General features: G+C 41.1%; 1 protein-coding gene across 2 annotated transcripts in view; it reads right to left on the bottom strand.

The window, feature by feature from the left end:
• The window catches only part of LOC134628132 (transcription factor SOX-13-like), a 45,979-nt gene that overhangs the window by 4,692 nt on the left and 15,161 nt on the right, over positions 1-26,126 (bottom strand). Inside the window, exons 2-11 of one of the 2 annotated variants that reach the window (XM_063474816.1) lie at positions 11,803-12,019; positions 11,566-11,668; positions 9,776-9,862; positions 7,258-7,430; positions 6,794-6,862; positions 6,549-6,663; positions 4,083-4,159; positions 3,347-3,512; positions 2,713-2,837; positions 825-930 (exon numbers count right to left, since the gene is read on the bottom strand). In XM_063474816.1, the coding sequence (XP_063330886.1) occupies positions 825-930; positions 2,713-2,837; positions 3,347-3,512; positions 4,083-4,159; positions 6,549-6,663; positions 6,794-6,862; positions 7,258-7,430; positions 9,776-9,862; positions 11,566-11,668; positions 11,803-12,018 (1,237 nt within the window). In that variant the 5' untranslated portion in view covers position 12,019. The remainder of the gene's footprint in view (positions 1-824; positions 931-2,712; positions 2,838-3,346; positions 3,513-4,082; positions 4,160-6,548; positions 6,664-6,793; positions 6,863-7,257; positions 7,431-9,775; positions 9,863-11,565; positions 11,669-11,802; positions 12,020-26,126) is intronic. The other variant, XM_063474817.1, reaches the window with a different exon arrangement.

Genomic DNA, 26,126 nt, shown 5'->3' with positions numbered 1-26,126 from the left:
GTGGATTAGCTCTATAGTGTAATGATATAGGCATTTGCCTAACATGTGAAAGGTTCCTGATTAAAGTTCAGAAGGAGACATTAATCTTTTAGAGTTTGCGTCAGGGGGTACATTGGTGCAAAAATCTGCCAAATCTAATATCTCTTGTGGTGACTCCTTGCAAATAAGCACAAAGTGCCTTGAGGTGTTTTGGTGCTATGTAAAAAACCTGAATTGACTTCAAAGAAACTTCCTCAGTGTTCACTTTGTGGCTTCTCTAGCTTTCTCATGCCTGCTAGCAATCTGTTAAATGGTAAATGGACTGGTTCTTATATAACACTTTTCTACTCTACTTAAGCACTCAAACCACTTCATACAACATACCTCATTCACACATCCATACACATTTATACAAGCACTTTTTTCTATGCTTTTTCAACCTAAACACCTTCTATATAGCATTCACACACTTTCACACTCTGATGAACGCATCAAAAAGCAACTTAGGGTCCAGTGTCTTGCAGACTGGAGCAAAACTCCAACTTTCCGATTAGCAAATGACCTGTTTTACCGTCTGAGCTAAAGCCACCCCAATCTAATCTAGGTCAATCTAAACAGGTTATACTGCATGCTACTTCCATGGAGAAAAAAATGCTAATTTTAATAAAATTATATGATTCAATCAATTAAAATAAAATATTTGAATATAATGATAAAGATAAATGGATGGGTACCATAATAATAGGATAAGCTATCAGCGCAACCTAACAAATGTTGGTCTCATTACAACAACAACTTGGCAAAATACAGATAGGCATTAAACAGGCTTTTTCAGGGATGCCTACCCTCAGAATCACTGCTGAGGTGGTCCTCAGTGGACGGCAGGCCATGTCTGTCCTCACCTCTCTCACTCTGAGACATCCTCTCATTGCGAGGAGAAACCTTAAACTCCTGCAGACATTAAAAAAACAAAAAAAAAACAAAGACATATGAACTCAGAAATGGTCTAAAGTCACACAAATATTCACACAACAGCACAAAGAGACGATTTAAATTTGCACTGCAGTAAAAAAAAAAAAAAAAGGTGACCTAATGTCGAGGAGGAGTGTTCATGGCACACGTGTTACACTGGAGTGCTATTTAAGGTAAAGACGTGGCACGCTCGCCATATCAGCTGCTGCTTAAATGCAGAGCTGTAAATGCAAAGACAGGAAATGACAACACTATGGAGGAGGAAGAATGGTGTTTATTGTTGGAGGGAGGAAAGGTAAAGAAGACAAGGCAGGGATGGGAATGTGGCAACTCTGAATTTGCAAAACTACCACACCATCAACGTATTATCTGTCGACCATTCCCCGTGCTGTAAAACGCTATTCATCCACATGCAGCGGTGTGAAGTGCAATACCAAAATAGGTCAGTCAACAGTATTGGTGTTAACACAGCCGCCAAGGCGAGATGGAGCAGGATAATGGAGGAGAGGAGGAGGAGGAGGAGGAGAAGGAGGAGAGCCACAGATTACAGTATTACTGTGGACAAAGAGACAGGGCAGGTGGCTCAGTCAATGCCACACTGAGGCCTTTGTGGTATTGTAAGGCTGCAACAGCTGTTGCTTAGGACGAAGCAGAGACCAAAGCTTTAGCCACCTTAAAGAACAAAAACCTAAGACCCCAATAGAAGACCATTTTCACAAGAAGCAAAACAAAATAAATAGCAGGTTCTCCAACAAAATATGCAATTTTGAGATAGTCTAGTAGCACTTACGAACAGCAGTTTACAGTTTACTCAGCTGACTTACTAAGCTGTAATAATGTGCTTCTGCATGTGGGTGCGGATCTGTTGGATCCTCAGGAGGAGCGCAGCACCATGTAACCCTAAATCAACCTTTAGATGTCGACCAGAGAAAGAGCAATACACTGTTTACATCAGGAGTCTATATATTTATTTTAATACAGCTAACCTAAACTGAGTGGTGTGATTAAGCACACAAAATAAACATCTAATAAATAAAACTAGGGTCTGAAATCACAAATTCAGAAGGAAAATGTTTCCTAACGCTTCAGTCTGACTGGCTTATAAGTGTGGATTTAAAAGAAAAAAAGAATATCCAATATAGCTAACCACTCAGCAACATTCCCCCCCCCCGCTAAAATCCCTGAAAACCATAAATTTCACACCCAAGCCTCACACCTCTCGCGGCCTGGTACCAAACGACTCACGGACTGGTCCGTGGCCCGGGGGTTGGGGCCCGCTGATCTAGACTGCACAAAGGCAACCCATCCATAGGAAAACACTGGGATGGAAGGACTTTGGTAGCCAGCTTGCAGTGACAGAATTTAAAAAATAATATTGAGTCGGCTGCCCAGTACAAATTCATGTGGCCTCGGACAGACGAAAAAATGAAAACAAATTGCAAAATATACTTGGGTGGCCTTCAGGATACCTGGGTGGGCCTTCTAAGTAAAGTCTATGTGTGGGAAACACTGTAAAGTGATGTGAAGAATTCTCAGGTAAGAGACTGAGATAATGCTACGACACAAAACACGTATTAAGTTTCTTTGTGTATGTTTTGTGCATTTGTAGGCTATTTGCCACAGTGTTACTAGAGATAGCCTACAGTGAAACCTAACCTAAAAATGGCACAGTATGTACAATGGCAATTTCCAGAACGAAGTCCGTGTCTTAAAGTGGCTCGAACACACACCGCTCTAACTGGAGTTTAAACATTAGCTCACCGCCTTTCCACCAACTTCTCTCTCCCGGTCCCTGTCCCTCTCCCGCCCCGCACTGCCGTGGCTCCTCAGGAGCTGCTGGGCATCGTGGATAGCCTGGGTGACCACGTCGCCGTCTCCCAGGAAACCTGCAGACAAAAACAAAGCACGAAGAAGAGAGCGCAAAATGAGGAACAAGATAATTATGATGATGAAGGAAAAGAAAATGAGACAGAGGAAGGTAAAGTGTCAGTTCTCATCAGAAGACCTCCTCTAGAAACACATCACGGATCTTATGAACAGTCACCTACAGATGATGATTAGTTTCATATCCTGCTGCTGGAAATGACAGAAAGTTGAAGTCATTCTCTTGTGGGAAAAGACGACTGCACAAAGTTTTAATTCATTTCAGCCACTTGCTCTGTATTTACTGTATTTTATACAAAATAGAGATTAACTGTTTATGAGTATCTGAGCGCCCTTTATTAATGCTTAGTTTGTCGTACTAAAGTCAAAAACGTTATGTTCGTTGTTGCCAAGTGCTCAGTCTCCTTAAATCAACAGTGAATAGATCTACAGGAAATATGATGTGCTGCAGGTTTATGTCAAATGCTTTAATGCTTTACCATGCAAAGCAGTGTGACTGTGTGCAACTCACTGAGCGCAGATCGAGGTGGACTGTGGGAGATCTCTCTCTGGAGATCTCTGGGTCTGTATGCCCCCTGCAGCGCCAGTGATCCCAGCTCCAGGCTCTGTGGACTGGGTGTCTTCCCCAGCTCCAGACCCTTGGGCTTGGAGGTCAGGTTCAAGGGCTGACTAGCTTCCTAAACACACAGCAAGAGCAGATGAGCAGGGGTGGGGCTACTTCGACATATTCAGGTGTAACCGCAAAGGCCAAGGGTGTGCGTGTATTCCAGCTATGCACGGCACATTTGGCATGTCGGAGCAGATCTGTCACACCTTTGTAGTATTGTTTTAGTCTTTTGTCTTCAAGTTATCCTCATCCTCTCTTCCCTTTTGTTTATTTAAGCTATGTTGATCTATCCCTGCTTGAGAACCTGCCGTGCAAACACGACTCGCACTACATTTACACACACACACACAAGCACACACGCACGTCGAGGAAACACACACCTATGGCCACACACATTAAACCTTCAGCAGAGGGTGTGGTGTATTCCTAAAGCTTTTCAGCCTCCCAAATACCAGAAAAGGATATTATTTGTTCGCTCCAGAAGACTTCACTTTCTTTAAGCTTCCTAAAACCACACACATGCAGAAGGTACGCACACCATACAGCAAGCAAACAGAGCCATAATTCCCTGACGTCTCAGTAATGTGCTCATATAAAGAAGTGAGTTGGACAAGGTATGCACGATAAAGTGATACTGTACCTGTCGGAGGGAACCACTGCTTCTCTTCACGGGGGTGGGGTGAGTGTTTGACAGTAGCTGCATGGAGTAGTCCATAGCTGTGAAAGGTTAAAAACAAAAATAAATAAATGACAATTCTTAATGCATAGATTTAAGCGTTAAGAACGAACAGCAGTTTTAGACAGAACCAAGTTTAAAAGTAAAACTATTAGCATTACTATTAGCATTAGCCTGTTAAACAAATTGTTTAGTTACCATCCTAACGGACCAAGCAACATGCTAGCATTTTATGGGTAAAATTAGCTTCACTGTAAAGTCTGTTGCAGACACGGACAGCTGGAGCCACAACAGCCAAGCAGCCATTCCATGACTGGGACTCATGCTCAGCTGGTGTATTGCACTGTAAAGGCTTAGTGGTAAAATCCACGCAGTCATCAAAACATATGCACAGACCCTCGCCCTTGATGACCAAATTTATGTCACGTGGACCCATCAGACCCAAGCGGACCACAGCAGACGTGGAGAGTATACCCAGAGCTTAAGAAAAAAGGACATTAGCCTAATTTTGTTCAGCTCAGACACATGATCAATAGCGTACTTGTAAAAACTAAAATGTTATGTGGCCTTTTTATGTAGCGCCGGTGTTTATTTCAGCTATTCACCTCCATTAACTTGCACTCACTGAGGACTATCTAGGCTGAAATGCAAATCTGGCCCAGTGGACGGCTTTTGAAAGTGTGAAGGAAGACATAGACTCTGGGCTTTTAACTGTATTTTCATAAGTTTTACAGCTTTTCCTATTGAAGAAGACCCACCCCATCCCAACACTGCCACACACGCTACACCAAAGTAATTAAAGTGGTTTCTTTGTCTTTGTTGGACATCCCTGTCCTACAGCCTTACATTCATTTTAGCATTTAAATGTTCACTTCCAGCATCATTAGCCATGATTCCACCATAATATGGAGGCAGTTTGTTTATACAGAATATCAAATGCAGAGCAAACGGATAAGGCAATATCACCTCTCCAATGTCAATAGTTTGAGATTTGCTAAGATAAATTTGTGATATAGCATTTATTCAGCTAAGGTTGAATAATGACGTGAGTAAGTGATACAGTCATTCTGAAACAGAAGATGTTTTGTTACAGTTTGAGAATTAACATAATTTGCGCATGGCCAAGTGGGAGTTGCAGGGAATGTCCCCAAAATACAATGTCCAGTTGATACGTGAGGTTATATGCAAATGTCCAAACAAATGAAAGATCTGAACAAAATGAAAGCAAAGGGCTCAAAGTTTCACTCCATGCATATTGTTTTTAAATGCTCTGGTTACTGCTGACCTCTTCTACACAGCCCAGCACTCCGACACATTTTACATTCATGTGTCAAAACAATCAGAGCCGCTCACGCACACGTGCGCTTCTCGATATAATGGCTATCCTTAAATTCCGCCTACACTGTTTTAAAGACTGGCCTTGTGTCTTTAAGTTTGAAAAGACCCACAAGCGCAGCTTTTAAGGCTGGTGAAAGCAAGCCTCTACAAAGCTGTGGCGTTCGAAGCCGTGGCCTCTATAGCCTGCTAACTGTACAAGCATACGTGTTTGAAAGGTACATTCAACCACATTGTTGCACTGGAGTCTCACAGATGCCTTTCTAGTTCCTATAAAATAGTCCCTGAGTTGAAGCACATAAACATACTTAAGCTTTTCTTTAAAACACTCAGGGATGGCAACTTATGGAGCTGTACTGATGGCCTTCAAAGCTTGCAGTCATTGGTAAGTAGAGTGTTCATTCTTCCCACACAACAGGGTGCATAAGAAAAGGCTTTGAATGAATTGACAAGACACAGTGTTCACTAAAGCAAGGGAAACCTTGGAGGATTATTAGCAGGTCACAGCAGTATTTGAAGAAGAATGTAGTATACAGCATGACCTTATTGAGCCCTCCAGAAATACTTTGATTTGCTGGGAGTTTCTCTGCCTAAAATGGACCATCAGTGTCAGTGTTGTGTTTATTACTCAGTAAAAGTAACGTATTACACATGATTCATTACTTTTTTTAAAAGTAATAAAGTAATGCATTACTCTATGGCGGCAGAATGCCCTTCACACAGGTCAGTCGAGATGTTGTTAAAGGACACTTCTCTCAAAGTTACTTTATGTGGTTGCAAACATGTTTTAATATGAGTGATGGATTACAGATTACATAACGTTAGGAAGAATATTACCTTGTTGTTGCTGTCATAACGTTCCAATGTTGCAAAAGCCTGCCTGCCATTGCTAGAAATGTCTGCAGTGTTTGCCTGATATTCCTTAAAATTACGGATACATTAATCAGAGCGGTGTTGCTAGATCCAACAGCCTGAGTCAACAACCCTGCCCCAACAAAGCAGCTCCGAGCTTTCTTTTAATGCTGCACTGTTGTCAGCCTGCATATGAAAAAATAAATAATAATAAAACTGAAACCTTTCCACTTGATTACTCACTCGGCTTGCAGGGGATCGGTTGCAGTGGCAAGGTCATCTGGGGGTCAGAGTTGACCTGGAGGGGTTGGGTGGTGGGGTGGAAAGCTGGAATCATCACATAGGGCATGTTCACCTGCTGGGACAGAGCAGGACACGTGCATGTTACAGACAAGCCCCATCTGTCTCACACATTCATTTATTAATCTCCCATTCTGCTCCTTGAAGTGATTCAGGAAGATGTGCAAAAGGTCGTGAGAGGAGCTGACCTGGATCTGCTGCTGAAGCAGGTTGATCTTGTGCTGCTGCTGGATGAGCTGCTGCTGCTGCTTGGCGATCTGAGACACAGAAAAACGAGACACACAACAAGTGAGCGCTAGCCTGTCTAAATTCTAACGATCAACCATGACGCACGCGTGCGGCGGTTCATTTATTCCCAGAAAAAAGCTGGCGAGTGCATGCGGTGTTCTCCTTCTGTGGACTTGTGTGAAAAAAGGCACATTAAACAAAGATCTTTTTCAATTTTGGCCATCTAATTTGCCTAGTGTTTGTATGGAGCGAGAACACGAGCACCAGTGCACACAGGGGCTTTTCGTCTGTTTGGTCAGAAAGGCCCTTTATATTCTTCATCAAGATAATACACAGCAGAGAGACAGAAATTTGTTTTGAGATGTCCACATGTTTGCATGTTCTGTTGAACTGGGTGACAGATGCAAAGATCTGGTAGAGATACCTGTTCTTGCTGTTGCCGAGCCAGCTCCATCTGCTGCTGCTGTTTCTCCAGCAACAGGGCGGCCATGTTTCTCTGCTCAGAGTGGGCTCCCAGGAGCTGCTCCCTCAGACCACTCAGCTGGTTGATCATCATCAACAGCTGGAGCTCCTTCTCTGCCAGAGATTCGGGGGTACCTGGTGGGAGGAGTGGGAGGCTTTGTGTTTTTATGCGGGATAAGGCCGTGGTTTTTTTTTTTATTCCTTTTGATTCTGTTTTTGCTTTAGTAATGTCTCCAACTATCATCATTATTATACCGGAGGGATAAAAAAAATACTATTCTCTTCTTGTTCTTACAGTTTTGTTATATAACCTCTCATGTTTTCCCATTTTTCCCACAAAAGTTCTCAAAACAAGAAGCTTTTCTTCTCTTTATAAAAAAAAAATCATATTTTTATGGTGAATAATATTTCTCAGTTTTACAAATAAATATTTTTGCTCGTTTGTAGATGAAAGTTTTATCAGAAAATTTCACAAAATACAAAACTTTTGTCATTTTTATGAGACTGAGAACAATTTCTTGTAATTACCTAAAAATATTCTTTTTTCCTCCACAAAACAATTTTTCAGCAAAGTTTTTAATGTTAAACTTTCCCTCTTTTAAAAAAATCTTGTTATAATAACAAACTTCTCAATCTCACAAAAACCTTTCTAACTTTCACAGGATCATTTTCAAATGTAATATCTTGTCTTTTATCTCCTCACACCCTCCGTGGGTCAAATTTCACACATTCAGAAAAACCAACATCTCAAAGAAAAAAACCTGACGCTTCTTCGTAACATGTTGCTTTATGTTTCCTATATTTCAAAATCAATTGCTATCTTGTAATCTCATAACTGCTAGAAAAGGATGTTGAAAGGGTTGAAACTGATAAGCATCTTTTTTCCCCATTTGGCAGAAACAAGCTGTTATACCAAACTGCTTAGATCAGAAACTGTAGATAATGTTTGCAGGACAGACGCGTCCTCACTATGAAAATGAATCTTTCATCGCTGCCAAAACGACAAAGCCAATTCCAAAGAAGCTGCGATTCTGTGTAAAATGTAAATCTCATAAACTTGTATTTTATTCACTGTAGAGACACATTAAATGTCTGAGCTGAGAAATTGTAAAACTTCAAAATATCTCACATCTCAAATACCATTTCAAAAAAGTTGGGATGGGAGCACCAAAGCTGGAGAAGCACTTTCCAGTTAGGTTAACTGGCAGGAGGTCAGTAACATGACTGGTTATACAAAGAGCATCTCAGAGAGTCCAAGAAGTACATCAGAGGATAACAAATCTGTAAAAAACTGCAGCTACAGATTTTGGACAAATTCAGAATAATGTTTCTGAATGCAAAGTCAGAAAGATTGTAAATATCTTTTTATCTAGAGTCCATAATATCATCAAACGATTCAGCGATTCTGGAGGATTCTCTGTGTACAAGAGACAAGGCAGAAGGCCACCTCTGAATGCTTGTGATCTTCGTGCCTTCTGAAGCTGGACTGAAGCAAAGCGCAAAACTGTTGTTAGATCAGACAAATCGAAATTTTGAAAATCACAAATGCCACTTCCTCTGGTCTAAAAATGAGATGGACCATCCAGCTTGTTATGAGCAAGCAGCTGAAAAGTCTGCACAGAGGTGAATTTGTCAGTTTGCACATCTGGAGAGGCACCACTAATGCCTCAAGGTACATACAGGTTTTAGAACAATGTATCCTATCCAGATGACGTCTTTTCCAGGGAAGGCCACGTACGTTTCAGTAAGAAGGGTTAAACCTCATGTCCGCGCTCCTCATAGCAGAAGAGCGCGGACACTGAAGTGGTGTGCCATGAACTCCTTCCACTATACGAAAACATCTGGCACATCATGAAACAAAAAACGGTGAAAAGAAGACCCAGGACAGCCGAGCAGCTAGAATCTGCTATCTCTCTCCTCAGTTCTACCAAGTGGTAAACATGGTGTGGCAAATGTGGGTTTATGATAATCAGTACATTCATGTGCAAACAAATACTAAAAAAAGGGATCAAATAATACAGTGAAATGATTGAGATAACAGCAGCACACATGTGCTGTGAGTGTGGTTATATCAGTGAGACGGTGAGACGGTCACAGTGACAGCCAGGACTGCATTTCACTGGTGTGTGTGTTATCACTGTACATAGGATAAATATTACATTGTTAACCCCAGAACACTCACACGAGTTTTGTAACGCCATCACTACACTTTCGCATGGGTGAAAATTTAGGATTAATGAAGCCTTCACCCACACTGGTTATGTTTTACCTTTAAAAAGAAGTAGAAGAAGAAATATCTAAATATCTGCCATCTAAATGTCAAACCAATGGTGTGTCACATGCCGCTGTATGCACCAAGCTGTTATATATGATGCTTTTAAATTGATAAAACAAATGAGGAATAGAATAGAAAAGCTGAAATTCATACGGTCTAATTGTATATGTACAATATGATGGTGTTTGTAGTGTTTGAAGCTAACCTTTCAGCTGTCCTGACCCCACTGTGCTTTTATCCAGGAGTTTGTCCTTCCAGTCAGCATTCAGCAGCTTCTCAATGGTAGGCATCACTGTTAAGAGGACACAAATGGTACTCAGCGGAACCGCAGTGGGCAGCAGTAGATGGCGTGAAAAATATATTCTGTCAAATAAAATACATCTAACACCAAACTACTTTCTGAGCCTCTCTTCTGCCTTTCTAATGGCATTGATTGAAGAAGACGTTTGAGGTGTCGAAGGGCAGAGGTTGTTTGTGCATCAGGGAGAAGTTTTGAGTGTTTGAGTGGATCAATATTTGGACAGAGAACAATTCAAGGTCAGCGACTGGAGCGAATTTGAAAAAGATTTAAGGCAAGGAGTGCAGGCTGGTTAAAGACTAGAGGGCAACGAGAGTCTTGCACACGGCTCAGAGAGAAGCCTTTCACTCCCTACCAAAGAAATTGAACACAATCACACATAAAAAAAATGCCCCTGAACTCATTCAGGAATCCAAACAACACCCTCGCTTTGTGAGACAAACCATCACTTCCACACATCGATTTTAAGCAGACTGCATTGTTTAATGCTGAATAGCAGCAGAATGTAGTGCTCTCAAACACGTAAGATATGGAGTCATCAAAGTCTGAGATGGGAAAATTATATGGATGTGTGTGCGAGTAAGAGAGAAAGACTCCCACAGAAGGTAATAACACTGAGGTGCAGAAAGGAGAAAAGCTGAGGGCTGAATTGATACAACTGTCTGAAATCCAGTAAATACTGAGGCAAAACTGTTAAGTGCCAATCCGACTACATGCTAACATCCAAACAGCTTGTTTTTAAAACGTTACCGTCAAGAAACACAACTGTCAATTTTAATGAACTTAAGTATTTATGCCTTCCTGAGCTTGGTTCTATACTAAGTTTCTTCCTGTTAAAATTGAGTTCTTCCTTCCCACAGTTGCCTAATCCTGGTTTGGTTTGCTAGTGTGTAGGCTACTAACCGTATGACTGTTGCTGTAAACTGGCATTATACAACCAAAACACACATTCAATATTTGCATAAAACACGAGTCAAAACTGACATACTTTACATGTTACGGTGAGTAACTTTTGTTTTGGTAAGCTGATACCTAACAAGTTCAGGCCTCATGCTTGCATGCAGGCGTGACAGTGATATCATCTTATTGTCGGTATCTGGCTGTCTGCGAGTATTTGTGCTGTCTCTTATAAAACTGGGAAAATATTCTTTGTAGAACCTTTGTAAGTAAAATTTATGGCAAGTATTAATGCCAAGTATTTTGCTAAATTAACTTAGCAAGTTTCAATGGCCATTTCATGTAACAGCCACCCAGTTAAATGAAATGCTCCTGGTAAATACTGGACATTCAACCCCAAGTTGCTCCTAATAGCAGGACAGTTTCTTTCCTTCTTGGGAGGTTGACTTTGTTCTTTATTCGGATCCCTGTGAGCTGTTGCTACAGCAACAACAACTCTCCCTGGGGTCTACAGATAAAACCAGCACAAGACATCAACCCATAATGGTACAGTCAGTCACCAAGTAAATTATAAATAAGAGTATGATACAAATAAAACTTTCTCTTGAGTTAAAAACAGCACGCAATCAAACAATCAAGAAATAATAAAACTAGCAATGAATCCTATAATTAGACATTATTAATATGTATTAATTCAATAGGCTAATGAACATCAACACCATGGCAGACAGAACTGACTCTCGGTTTGCACCTCTGTGGTTGTAAATAAAGTTTTGAAATGGCGGGTGCTTTTGACAGACCTTCTTTCAAGTTGGATTGTCCCTCTGATCGATCATGCATCCTAGGTTCCTTCAGTCCCATGGGGCTCTGTCTGTGAGGCAGGTCCTTACCTGGAGATCCCTCCTGTCAGGACAGAAAAGAGAACCTCAACTAAAATCTCACCAAGATCATGCAAATATACTTTATATTTGATATACCAATCTATGACACATTCTTGACTTCCTAAAATTCCCTGTCATGCCTTTCGTAATCCTTACTGAAGGGGAGCGAGACAGTGGTGGGGTCAACTGGCGAGCCTCGAGGGGCTGAGTTCCTGACCAATCACGCAAAGGAGACGTCTTACGAAGTTCGACGCTGGTATCCACTGCAGCCCCTCCCCCAGAGTCTTCACGTTCTACTTTGACACCAACGCCTGCCATGTTGACATCCCCACTGGAGTGAATGTGAAGTGCTGGAGGGCTGGGCTCAACCATTCTGTTGAAAGACAAAAAAAAAAAATACACAATATTAGCTGTCATTTGGGTGTGGTGAGGTTTGGGCACTGGGTAATCTCCCAGTTCTAGATTTGGGAGTAAACATATTGACAGCAAAGAAGAAAAAAATAATAGAAAATTTGTTGGTGGAAAATTTGATCCAATTGCTGTTGAGATATTTTGTTTGGACTAAAGCTAAGGACGAAAAAGGAATCCTTAGAGGTGTGTCAGCAACTGGGCTAGAGACTCTTACAACTATGAAGCTTTATGAACGGTCATAGGGAAAATAAACAATATGGTCAAATCTCAAACAGAAGTTTGTAATCAACTACTGCTATAGGCATGATTAAAGCAAAGAAGTGTAAGCTGTGAATAATAAATACTGATTACTATGATTTCAGCATTTATACTGAATACTAACACTTATGCGATCTTTTACTCCAAAAATAATTCAATTTGGCTGTTTCCCCATTATTTTGATTGCTGTTACTTTTACAGGCATGCGCACAAATATTCCACCTCTCAGATAGCCACTGGGCATGCATTTGGTTTCCATTTAGGGTTTCGGATATTCTTTTTTGTTCGTTTGGTTTGTGACATTTACCATACCATTTACCGTGTCACGTATTCTGCCTGACCTCCGTCAGCACCCAGTTTCCCCCAATGCTCACCAGGCACATCTTCCAAGCCCAAAAGACAGTATCAGGACAGCCTTACACATTAGTAGTACCTCACATTATCCCTCCAAGGTTTAAGTCATCATTAGTCATCATCTAAGCATCGAAATATGTACTTTTTTATTATTCTTGCAAGTCGTAGCATGTCTAAAATTTAAAAAGGACTTTTGTAAAAAAAAATTTAAAAAAAAGATTCTTATTGGTTTTCCATAATTAGATACAATTTGCTTATATCCTGATTATAACTTAATAATTGCTACAAATAGCTAAATCAATTTGTGACATTTCTGCCTCTTAAAGGAAACCCTCATTTTCAGGTGGTAAATTTAAGGAAAAAAAAGGCGACTCCTCAATTCAGTTTTGAGAGTTTGGTAGTGGTTGTGTTAAAGTGTGTGTGTGTCTCCCTCAGTTTGTGACAGTGAATAATGAGAGGTTATAGGGGAGGGAGACAGACAACGCCTCAGTGAGGAAGAAAAGCAGAAAACTGAAGAGGGGACAGGTTGAGTGAGAGAGGTTTGAACCAGAGTGAACTTGAACAAATCAACTCAGGGTTGTGTGCATGCGTGTGTTATTTCCCAGCTCTACAGCAGGAGGAAAGAAAAACACAGCAGACAGCAGAACAAAATAAACAGAACACACAAGGGCAAAAAGTGCACATATATATAAAGAGGCAGAAAAAAAGCCATTGTTGGAGCCGGGGAACAAAGGAAGCCGAGACAATGGGGGAGAGGCTGACAAAAGCCGCCGGCCGCAGGAAACAGGCCGGATAACAATGCCAGCGGAATGTGCCGACCAACTCAGGAACATGGCAAAAAAAAAAAAAAAAGCGCCACCGTTCTGCGGAAAGCATAATAATGATTAGTGCCCCCCCCCCTTAGCTTGCACACTGTGTTTCCAAACAAAGCCACCTGTCTGCCAGGGTCCAAGACTCCAAACCTCAGTGATGTATATGCATGCGTTTATGTGTCTGTGTGCGTGTTAAAAGCTGCAAAACACAGGTAGAAACGTCGTGCACCGAACTCAGCTGCCATGTGGTCACAGAAGAGTTGTTTACAGTCTGATTTTAGGTCCAAGTAATGGATAGAGAGTGCAAGCATTTGCAGGAACGTCCGTGAAGTCTGTTTGTTTCCTGTGACCACAAGGACTTGTCTGCAGATAATTTACATCGCAATGCACCAACTACGCTACGCTCCAGGTGGCAGACTTCAAAGAACTATAACAGGAATGAATAATTGGCTGTCAGCTGTACATGTCTGCAACGGAGCATAATTCAGGTGAAAAACTCAATGGGTGCAGTTGCTCTGCAGTTGGTACAAGTCCAGCAAGCAACATCAAGCAAATCTAAGCTTATTATGTGGTGCAAGCATAACCACAGAAAACTATTGAGATACTTTGTCTACTGGAACAATGTTTAATTTAATCTTCAAGCAAATTGGCAGAATAAACAGCTAAACACTTGAATTTCAATCACTACTATGACAACAGCTTGTTTTTTAGGAAATTCTGACAACTAGATTAAAAAATCTTTAAAGATTTATATTTGTCTTGAACTATAAATTTAGTTCGTCGATAATAAATGCCACACTTGTAATTATCTCAGCAGGTAATGTGGATTCCTATGACCTCTTGAGAAAGGATAATGACAACTTGACTAAAGCCAAGCAACTTGGACCAACTTGAAGAGGGCGATTTCCCTTTGCAATTCTACAAAGGCTGCAGTGTCAACCCTGTAAAGTGAGACACGTCCCTTACTTACCTGATGAGTTTAATGAACATATTTTGTTTATGAGAACACCAGCTCAACAGTTACGCGGCCCTCTGGGAACACTCCCGAAGCTCCTGACCGGCCCCTCTGCCATCGCCAAGCAACATGAAAAACACATTTCCAGCACTCTAGGAAACACACCGTAATGTCGTTGGTGCATTTTAACACAAACCCACCTGCCTGGCTAGGCTCTAAACCTGTGTGAATGTGTGTGCATTTATGACTCGTTGTGTTTTCAAATCACAAAGCGATAAAAGAAAATCTAATTTACACAGCTGACGGTAACTAAAAAGCACAATAAACACACCTGCAAGCAGGGGGATCACCGGCAATCGAACTCATTTGATGCCACCTGTTTGATTACTCTTGGTTTAAAGATGATATCACACTCATTTGTATATCTTTCATATTAAAAAAAAACAAAAAACAATTGCGATTTTGCTTCAAATTTTACTGCCTGATTACATTTGTTATCTGTCATATTTGGGAAAAGTTACCATCAGCTTCAAACCCACAACACTGTTCATCAGCCTAATCCTGTCTGACGTCTGCTTTCAGCTGTGGTGTGTAGTTTTGTAGGGTGTTGGGAAGGAACGATTGTGGAGGGATGGAGGTGGGAAACTGTTATAAGCGAACACCGCAGCAGTCACCGTCCATGTGTCGGCGAGGGTCTGATTGCCGGAGGAGAGGGGGTTGGAGGGTTGCGCGCAGGCGGCAGTGGCAACATACCGAGCTGAGTCCCACACAGCAAGTTATTCCTGGGTCTTCCCTTCACGTTCCACAGGGGCTGGACCGCAGAGCTGCCACAGGTGGCTTTCACACGCCTCTGCACATACTCTGTGTGTGTTTGCGTGTGTGTTTGTGTCACCAAGTGCAGAGGTATGCACAGAATCTCCGAAGCCTGCACAGTTGTTGTCAGCGAGGAATGTGCGTCCAGGTGCATGCATTTTTACAAGCACAAAGGTACTTCAAAAACAATACCTTTTGTGCCTTAGGGTGAACAATGCAAACCAGTCAAGGTTATCAGGTTATCGCTTGCCTTCACATCTCTCTCTAGTTAAACACACACTTAGCCTATCTGCACTGACTGCACCTACGTGGAACCTGACCTTGTGCATACATGTATATGCGGTGTGTTGCATGACTTAAATAGCGCTGGCTTCTTCTAAGGTTATCTGATTGAGGCCTGTTTTTCAACCACCTACGGTGTTATTCAGCTTTTATAGGCGCTCACCACATGCTGCTAAGAAATCACAGTGAAACAGACCTCAGAGCAGCCAAGAGTTGTTTTTTTCACCTGTTTACTGAAAAATATTCCAATTATATTTATATAATAGACATGGACATGATGATGTGTAGACTCTCAGCTTTCATTTGAGGGTACCCACATTCAAATGGGAAGAAGGTTTTAGGAGTTTCAGCTCCTTAACATGTGCCACCCTCTTTTTAAAGGGACCAAAAGTAATTGCACAATTAGGGCTATTCCTTTGTTATGTCATTATCAATTAAGCAGTAAAAGGCCTGGAGTTGATTTGAGGTGTGGTGCTTGATTTAGAAGATTTTGCTGTGAACAGACAACATGTGGTCAAAGGACCTCTGCATGCAGGTGAAACAAGCCATCCTTAAGCTGAGAAAACAGAAAAAACCCTTCTGAGAAACTGATACAGCGTTTGTTACATTCTGAGAAAGACAGAAAGCACCGATGAAGTCAGCACCACAAAACACAATTCTGGAAAAATATCCTTTGGATAGATGGAACCAAGGTTAACCTCTACCAGAATGATGCCAAGAAGAAAGTATTGAGAAGGCGTGGAACAGCTCATGGTCCAAAGCCCAATGGCTTGGGTGTGCATGGCTGCCAGTAGCACTGGGACACTAGCGTTTATTGATGATGTAGCACAGGACAGAAGCAGCCGAACGAATTCTGAGGAGTTCAGAGACATACTGTGTCTGACTGATTGGGCAGTGTTTCATAATACAAATGGACAATGACCCAAAACATACAGCCAAAGAAACCCAGAAGTTTAATAAAGCAAAGAAGTCAAATATTCTTGAATGGCCAAGTCAGTCACCTGATCTTAACCCAATTGAGCATACACTTGTTGATGACTAAACTTCAGGGTTAGGCCCACAAACAAACAGCAACTGAAAGCTGCTGCAGTAAAGGGCTGGCAGAGCATTAAAAAGGAGGACCACTGCACAATGCCACTGCTGTACTTCTAGAGTTCTAGGGTTCTTGGCCCTCAGGGTCCCCCCATGCAGTGCTCCGAACTCTAACTGCGCCTTGTGATTTAAGTGTCTGCCAAATGCTGATTGGTTGACAAGGAAGAAGAAGAAAACATTAAAGATCAAAAGTACAGCAAGACAAGCACAGACAGTGGCTGCAGTGGACACTTTGCATAGTTTAATTCTTTGTTCCACTTCAGCTCATTGTATGTTAGAACGTCACTTTTCGCTTCAGCAGTTTGACAGACCAACAGTGACACAAGCAAGAATAGCCCACGGACTGGCTGAACGACATACTTTGTACACTGACTGCCAGACCGACCATCCCTAACTACCTACACACTATGAGCAAGCTCCTCTTGCTGAACCATAAATTACAACTGACTGGAGACCCGAGAAGTTGCATACTTTGCCTTGTGGCAAGTTGCATCTCTTGGTAAAATGCTAGCTAAGCAATTTTACATGTTGATAGCTCTTCTTTGTGGACTACGATATTAAATAATTATATTAAAGAAAGTATTCTATTTCAATATCTGCAAGTTATTAACTTAACCTAACTGCTTAGAAAACAAGCAACTGCAGTTTTTGCTGGCCAAAATTAAAGCGACGTATGATTCCACCTAGCTAAACAAACTAGAATAAAGCTAGCCAGACCTAGCGTTAGCTGATAACTACCACTAGCTCTGGCTAGCTTTGTTATTAGCTAATAATTCCTAGCTCTAGCGTCATTCAAATACGATCACATTCGACAAAACACGTAATTAGTCTCTGACAGGAAGGACTCGGGGAGTTGATCCTCTGAAAGCAGACCACAGTGGCCTCGCCATCCAACCACAGTTATGGCTGTGCTGTTCCAGGACTACCCGCTGCGAGCTGAGCGCTCCCGCCACAGCAGACAGGGAGGGGCTGAAGGATGACAGGGAGAGAGCATACCTCTGTCCTCTGACAAAAATGGCCTCCTTTCCTTTGAGCACTCAAAACACTGAAACGTTATACTTCCCACGACACAAGAATCACTTCACACAAAACCTTCAGTTACCCAACAAGTTGTAACATGTAAAACCCAACATTTCCCCCCAGGAGGCTTGGCAATGCAAATCCCTTCTGTTGTTCTCCCTTTCTTTTCTTTTCTTCCTTTGTTTCTTTATTCTTTTCTCACCGCTTGTTTTTCTTTTCACCTTACCCCTCCCAACAAGAGCAGGCTGCTGGGTTTATATCGTCCTTGTCGCTTTCTAACTGCTGCCTGAGGCAGAATAGCACAGAATGCACAATAGACGTAAGAGAGAGTGCCAGGAGCCATTCTCAGCAGTAGCGAGCAGCAGGATAAAATGTTAGACATCTAAAGCAGCCTACCTGGTGATAAACAAATAAAGACATTCTCTTTGTCGGTAGTGAGACTGACAGCTGTAATGGCAGAAGGTTCCCTGCAGAAACCTTCTGCCAAATGCAAAAAAACAAAAACACAAAATCACTTACTTATACTTGGCTCAGGCACAAGAATCTATCAGGTCAAAAACAAAACAAAAAAAGCAACAAACAAAGAAAAAGGTAAAATAACTCACACCCTGATCTGCACAAGTTTCCGTAGCCAGTTTCATCTCTGAAAAACAATCGCATTCAGGAAATTTTCTCACTTGTTGTTCAATTGCCAGCGGTGTCCCATGACCGAACTCACACTGTAAGTTTCCAACCTGCTGTGCAGTCATGTTAAGACAAGTGCGAACCAATGTATAAACAAATGTTTGTGGATATGTTTTGCAGCTAGCACTATTTGATTAGGGATGATAAAACAATTTAGCGTTCCGCACCAGCTATAGAGCCAGTGTGCCCACAGGGCCTGGCTCGGCCTTATCACGGCAAGAGTGCCAAGCAAAACATCACTCAAGCAAACCACATCACCAGTTCAGTCAGTGGTTGTGCTTCATTAGTAACACGGAGCATTAAAAACACACATATTCATTTTTTTTTATAGAAACATGCATCTCCTACTTTGACCAGTGTCTATTTAAAGGAAAAGCAAGACTGAATTAAAGATGTTCAGAAACACTTACACAAGCACACCTTGGACTCTCACCTATCCATCTACCCTCTGTAGCTCTCTGTACTGACCTGGTAGTGCAGAGTGGAAGCGAGGAGATCCAACAGCGCTCCCTGACTGGAAGAACTGGAAGAGATCTGCTGACACAGGTCATAGTGAGTGTTTCTCCCTCACCGGTAACGCCTGTCTTTTCTACTCTTCTGTTACCTCTGACCAGCCCCCCCCCAAGAGGGGAAGTACAAAGAGCCTCTTCAAATCCCATCGTATAGCCGCCGCGTTTGCATAATTAGCATGCTGTTTGCAGGTAACCTTTGCTGCTTGCAGACGCGCATGATACTGATCGGACCTCAACCAGCCAACAGGTGTGATTGCGGTGTGATAAGCACATTCACAGGCTTTAGACACTTTCGAACACAGTCGGCTTTATTCTAGGCTTTTTATGATTTCCAGGATGTGTGGCTGAAACTGGTGGAGGGGTGGGGGGACAGAAAAATGCCGGGTGGGTGGTTGTAAAGGTAAGGGAATAAGGCAACCGGTCACAACGAATCAAAGAGACAAGCAAACGATTTTAAAACGAAGCAAAAAAAAAAAAATCTTTACCCAACTATTTAACAAAAACTTTTTAATCAAACCTCCAATTGCTTGATTGTGATCAGATCATTTGGTAAAGCACAAATATCAACATTTTGATGTACAATGCAGTATTATAAAGCCCCCACCCCCCCGTCACTGCTACCTGTCATTTTACATTGTTGGATGTAGTTTGGTCTCTGACTCCTGCGTGCAAGTGGGGAAAGGAGCTCCAGAATTAGTTGGCGTAAGTGCACAGTGGTGTATAGTGCAGAGGTAATCTGATCGGACACACTCAAGCTGAAAATGTAGGGAATTCTGGTGTGATGTGAGATACAATAGCAGCCAGTTTGGCAGCGCTGCAAGAGTAGTTTTTTAAAGAAAATAAGTAAAGCCTCAGTGAGGTAACAATGTTTAGTCAACTAAACAAGTAAGCAAACGCACCTTTATGATGTTACATGGGAGACACACATGATTTTTATTTGCCCTCTTTTGTTCCGAGCACCAATTATCTCCTGACAGCCGTTCCATGCGGTCCATATAGCAACGTGATGATTTTTGTCATCGTGAAGAGAAAATGTGTCATTAATAGGAACCTCTGCAATGCCATGTGTCTGTCAGCGTAAACAGTTAAAGGCACTTGTAAATTATTTGCTGGTGGGGATTCAACCTCAAAGGAACTGGATAGTCAGTTACTTCCCAGCACAGAATAGTTCTTCTTGTTCTACTTGTCCTGTCAAGTTATTCTTTACATCAAAGTGAGCCATTAAGCCATGCAGAGGTGCGTTGTAAACACGCTGTGCTTCATGACCTGTGAGTGGCCAGTACCTTTGTCCATATAGTGTATTATGACTTGATGTGAGGTACATAGTATCTAGAAAGTTTGCACTCATGCAGCTTAGGCCATTGAGAAAATAAACATCTCAATGGCCTAAGGATGAAAAACTCAAACTCTAGAAACCAGTGGATGATGTCAGGTGAGCAAGAAAAAAACAAAAGCATGTACTGCAGCTTATTGTGAGCATTCCTTTGCAATTTGTCTCACAATTGCAAATCACACTTTAAACTCCTGAATTTCAAACATGCACACAGTTTTACTTGACTTACACACCTTTTCAAGCTCTACCTCTCTGGGTCCCCAACAGTTTAAGTCACTTTTATTTAACACTACCTGGCTGCTTTCAAATTCAAAAGCTGCTTTTCAATCACATTTCAAGGCCGTCCAACACAACACTTGTACTGAACACTTGTAAGATCGTGCTGAGAGATGAGGTCTCAAAGATTTGTGAGAGTATGTTTTGGTCTTGGATTTTTTTATTTTTTAATTTTTTTTAAATATTGGAGAGGTTTGGTAATATGTGCGTGCACACACACACACACACACACACACACACACACACACACACACTGCAGCTTCCTTGTGTTGCTGACTGGGCCTCATTAGAGAATGAGCTCTTAGGACTGGAGACACAAAAGCCTTGCTCTCTTCCTCTTTCCTTCCCCTCTCTTCTTCTGTTCTCTTGGCCTTTTGATGTCAAGAGTACTGAACCATAGTGCATAGTCCAAAGAATAACCTCATCAAGCATACACATGCAGTTTTCCAATTTTTTTGAGTTTCTCTTTTTTTGCTTTTAGTGTGCAATGAATGCATGTGTGTGTGTGTGTGTGTGTGTGTGTGTGTGCGTGCGCGCGCGTAAGTTGCTGTTGTTCTGTGGTCGTTGGTCAGTTCATCACACACAAAGAGCAGTGTTGGGAGCTCCCGCACTGTGATCGAGTGATAGAGACATCACAAAGACTACATTTTACTCCCCTTTTCCTCTTGCAGTTTAGGGGCTGCCCCTCAGGGGGCCACCCACTGCACTGAGCACACACACACACACACACACACCATTCCATTACATCTCTACATCACCTCGTACTTGCAAATGCAACAAATATAGATTTAGTGGAGAGACACAACATGAATGAAGACATTTAGCAGACATGCATATTAATTTGTACACTGTGGAGCAACTTTGCTGTATGAAGACTGAGCTCTGTTTGGGTTGGAAGTTTAAGATCCATATTTAATAAAGGGAAGAAAATAGTTACAAGAAATACTAGTTTTGAAACCCAGCTCTATGTTTGGGATTAACAAGAGTACACATGTGCACACATCACAATACATTTGAGAATCAGCAGCGGCAGAACGAGCGAAGAAAAAATGTTTTGCGTGTCAGATAAGAAAGCAAGAGGATTGAAAATGTCATACGCACATCATGAGCGTGGCAAGAAAAACAAAATAATTCTGCTTGCTGGCCCCTGAATAGATTTCTTGACAATCTGACTAACTAGAATCATTCTATGCACTGCTCATGGTGTTTCTGGCATACATGAAGTAACCTGCAGTAGAAGAAACTCATGGGGAAATATATTCTGGCTGCGAGCTAATCAAACAAAATGACACACAAGTATACATATATTTATTTGTACAAAGTAGACATCAAACATTTTCCTAATTTACCATTTAATGAACAATTCTGCTATCAGAAATTTAAGATAGCATTCTATACTATCTAAAGAGTTTCACTTACAAGAGTGCCAAATAGTTTAAATATGATACTAAATGCTGCAGCAAATACATACCGTATTTTTCGAATTATAAGGCGCATTAAGCGAAACAAAACAGTCAGATAAGTCAAACTACTCAACTCATTCTTCCTGCTTCCTCCACTTGCATACTATTGATTCATTAATGTTGAAGTCTCTCGCAGCTCGTCTGTTCACGTGTTGTTGCAGTTTATTAATGACTAACCTCGTATTGTTGATGGATTATCTCAGTTGTTCTCCTAAATGTTGTTCTCCTAAATGAAGTTTGGTCCGTTTACAGCATCCTGCCATGCAATTGCATTTTGTACCTAACCATCATTTTATCGAGTGGAAAAAAGTTAGCGTTCATCCTCCAGCTTCACTGTGTTTATGTTATGCTAACATAGCTGTGTCATTAGAGATCACGTAGCACATCACTATATACCAACTAGTCCAAATTCAGTAACCCTACAAACGTCACTGCTGTTTAGTTTTCTGTCTTCATTTATGTTGGAAGTGATAGCAGAGCTGTACGTTTTATTTTTTTCAGAAATCTCTCAGTCAGAACATGCTATATCATGTTTAGGTGGAAACTAGCGAGCTAACTTCCTGCTAACTTCTAACTCCGCTAAATTTAATAAATTCTGTTTTCATGGATGTTAAACTTAATTGTTACACCTGGTAAAGCAGCAACGCTGATCATTTTATTAAAGATGAAAGAATTTAGACAGTTTTTAACTCTCAGTGATGCTGCAGTGTTTGTTTGACTTAGGGACCTGAAGAAGACGGAGTTTTAGACCCAGATTACTCCGCGAGGCTCCTGACTACGGCAGCCGTAATGCTCCGACAATCCATCAAGCGGTTTGGCTTCGTAGCTTACCAAAGTCGTACTAAAACATTTTTTGACAGATTTTATGAGCACCATATACCACATAAAATCGGTTCGAGGTCAGTAAGCACAACCAGAATTCATACATAAGGCGCACTGGATTATAAGGCACTCTGTCGATTTTTGAGAAAATTAAAGGATTTTAAGTGCGCCTTATAGTCCGAAAAATACAAAAGTACAAATAATCTCCAGGAAATGAGAATATGTCATCTTTGTTTTTATTGTATTGTTCCACTAAGTCTTAGTAATCAAGTCAACAATCATTCTAAATGAGACATATTAAAAACTATGTATTTTCCCCAGAATAGTCCATGATGCCTTTTTCCACAATACGGTTTAGTGTTTTCATGACTTAGCTATCAGAGGGTTAACACATATTACCTCCTTCTATTGTTGTTGTTATGGTAACCCATGCCATCTTAACCAAATATAGAGCTGAATAACTAGTTTTTGCTGTTCCATCACAAGTTCCCCATACAAATCTGAACATCAGTAAGATGGAAACATCAGTGGGACAGCTGCTATCTTAGTAAATGGGTACCGTCACCTCACAGCAAGAAGTTTCGAGGACAAAGACGCGCACGTTAGGTTAACCGTAGATAAAGTGTGTAGAAGGGGACAGCATAACGTCTACAAAAGCAGGGTTAAAATGTGACTTGGACTCTAAAGTGCTTTGATACATAGTGACATCACAATTTTAGCTGACTATACTGTAAAATAAATGTTGGTTGCCCAATGCGGCAGCTATATTTAAGCAGTACCAACTGCACATGAAATCCCCCGGGAAAATGGAGGCTCAAGTGTGCAACCAAAAAAGGAAGAGGATAGTGCTTTTCACAGGTAAATGAAATCACGGTCAGTTGGAAAACCAGAATAACTGAGCAAACTCTGGTTGCAAAAGCCTGAAGCAGGAGTAAACTTTGGTTTGACTTGATCGGAGACTTGAAAGGCTTCAAAACCTACATTTAGTTTATTTCTATTAGATCAGCAAATAACAGAGTCTGCTTCCTCATCAGCCCGACAATAAAGGACGGACATAGAGTCTTTGCTAATAACCATCACATTGATTTCGATGGACATTTCTTTAACAAGAGATGGACGGTTCTAAATATCAAGGCCTGGTTTGCATGCTGCAGAAACAAGCTAACTCAACATCAGTTAGCTACTCTAATACTCCACACAATGAAGTATGCAAAAAAAAAAAAAAAACTAAATTGAGTTTTTTCCCCCTTTTTTAATTAGATGGGTTTAACATAGACGTTACCAGAATACTAAGAGAGACAAGTTAAGATCATCTTTCCGTCTCGATGTATGATTGGCTAGCTTAGATAAGGCGTGCCCCTTTGTTTCTCTGCACCGATGAGCTCAGAATAGTAGAAAAATAAATGCCTTACTTACTAGGTGATTAAAGTACATTTACATCTCTTAAAAATGCACTAACCTCAAAAGCCATGATGTATTCTCTCCATCTTTTCTGGTTTTATCAGTAAAAAGTTGTGATATCTTATCAAACTGCTGCCCTGAGAATAACTGGTATCAGGACCTGCATAATGCTGAAATTTGCATGTCAGCATTTGTCCATCTGTCACATACCTTTAGGCGTTTTTACTTGTAACTTATAATAATACATTTACATAGAGTTTGAATAACTGATTAGCACCTATAAATGAGTTCACCCAAACTGAGTCATCTGCAGATCTTCAGCAACGCTGCTGCTGCTTTTGTTTCCTTCCTCCCTAAAAAAAATTATCTGTATCTGCTGAAGGTTTAACAAGGACTTAGACTCAACACGCACTGCGTATGAGTCAACACAGACCACAAAGATGTGCTTAGTTTCTTCAGCAAAACCACTAAGACTTTTGTCTGTCGTCAAGAGATCAGGGACAACTGCTTGATTTCAAAAGCAGTCCCATTTCAGTCCTTCTTATTAATACAGGAATGAGTCAGGCTTTGTCTTAAGCTCTGTGTGGTATTTGTCAAACAGCTTCAGTCTATCTCTGATAAGAACAACTGAGAATTCACGTGTAAAGATGAATATTACTAACACCTGACATCGCTCATTAAAGGAATTGCTTTGACTTTGCATCCTACCTCGGTTTGATCCGTGCATACTACCGTCTTCTGTTCGTTTTCATCTGTTCTATTGAGTGACGGTGTAAGGGGTTGTGGTTTCTCTTATTCATCTTGGTGCGGTGTGGCTGAGTTTCAGCAGAACTGATAAGCACAAGCTTTTTGTGTTTCTCTTTTAACAGGGTAGAAGCAACCACAGCCAACACTGGTGTACTCCAAAATAAAAGTTTGGGTATTTGTTACCACATTAAGTACCAATTTACTGCACTTTGTTTGATTGAGTTACAACGTACAGTCCCTGTATTTGACTGCTAAACTAAAGCAGACTGATGCAGAATGGAATTACTTTCTCATCTTTGTCAGATGGAGCAGCATGCGCAAATACAGACAAATGTATGCCATCAATTTAATTTCTCTTTTCCAACAGAAGCAGCACAACTGTGAGGGTTTTACAAGCACAGAAAAACAACAGTGCGGGGAGGTGGAGAGGGGAAAAAAAAGAATTTTAAGGCAATACTGAAAAGATTCAGCTCAACAATCTTCCCAGTCAACAGGTACATGAGGCGAGGTAAGTGCACAGTTTAAAGTTCACAGGCTCTCCAGACAGCAGCTGCTGTGCTGCTTCAATGCGCTGCTTTCAAGCTCAGATTGTTTGTGATTCTCAGCAGAATTAAGTGTTTCAGTGTCAAAAACACTAAAAAAGGACAAATCCATTAGTAGTTGTCCATATATGTAAAAGAAATGGATAAAATAAACATGGCTACAAGACTTATGTGTCTGTGTCTGTCTGTTTTTATATGGAATATGAAAATATTCCATAGTACTACTGATGCTAATCATGGTAACACCACTGTACTGAAATATATCAGCCGTGACAGTGATGCCTATATGTTCTTACAGCATGCACCTCCATAGTGTATTTGGCTGAAAGTTAACATTTGTAGAATATTGACTAGAGTAGAGCTGACCTTTGCTGGCACACACCACACTGCCTATGTGTGCTTCAATGGAAAAATATGGAAGAAAAGAAAGAAAAAAATGAGAAAATAGAAAACAGGAGTTGCAAATGGGAGCCTACAGATGCAGGTTTAAGAACTGTTACAAAAACATGTTTTACAATTCAGCTATGGCGATGCTGCAAAAGCCAGCGAGCGCTTGTGCTGGTCTCAGCTTTGGGTTGACAGGACTCATGCAACATAGATTACATTATCTATCTTATCTGTTACAGTTTATGTCAACCAGCAATATCAAGCAGAAATGTGTGAATCTTACTAAGCACTCATCCATTTCACACAAAGTTTCATA

Source organism: Pelmatolapia mariae, linkage group LG5 (assembly GCF_036321145.2).
Source record: "Pelmatolapia mariae isolate MD_Pm_ZW linkage group LG5, Pm_UMD_F_2, whole genome shotgun sequence".
Lineage (NCBI taxonomy): Eukaryota > Metazoa > Chordata > Actinopteri > Cichliformes > Cichlidae > Pelmatolapia > Pelmatolapia mariae.
This window is presented reverse-complemented; position numbering and strand designations above follow the sequence as displayed.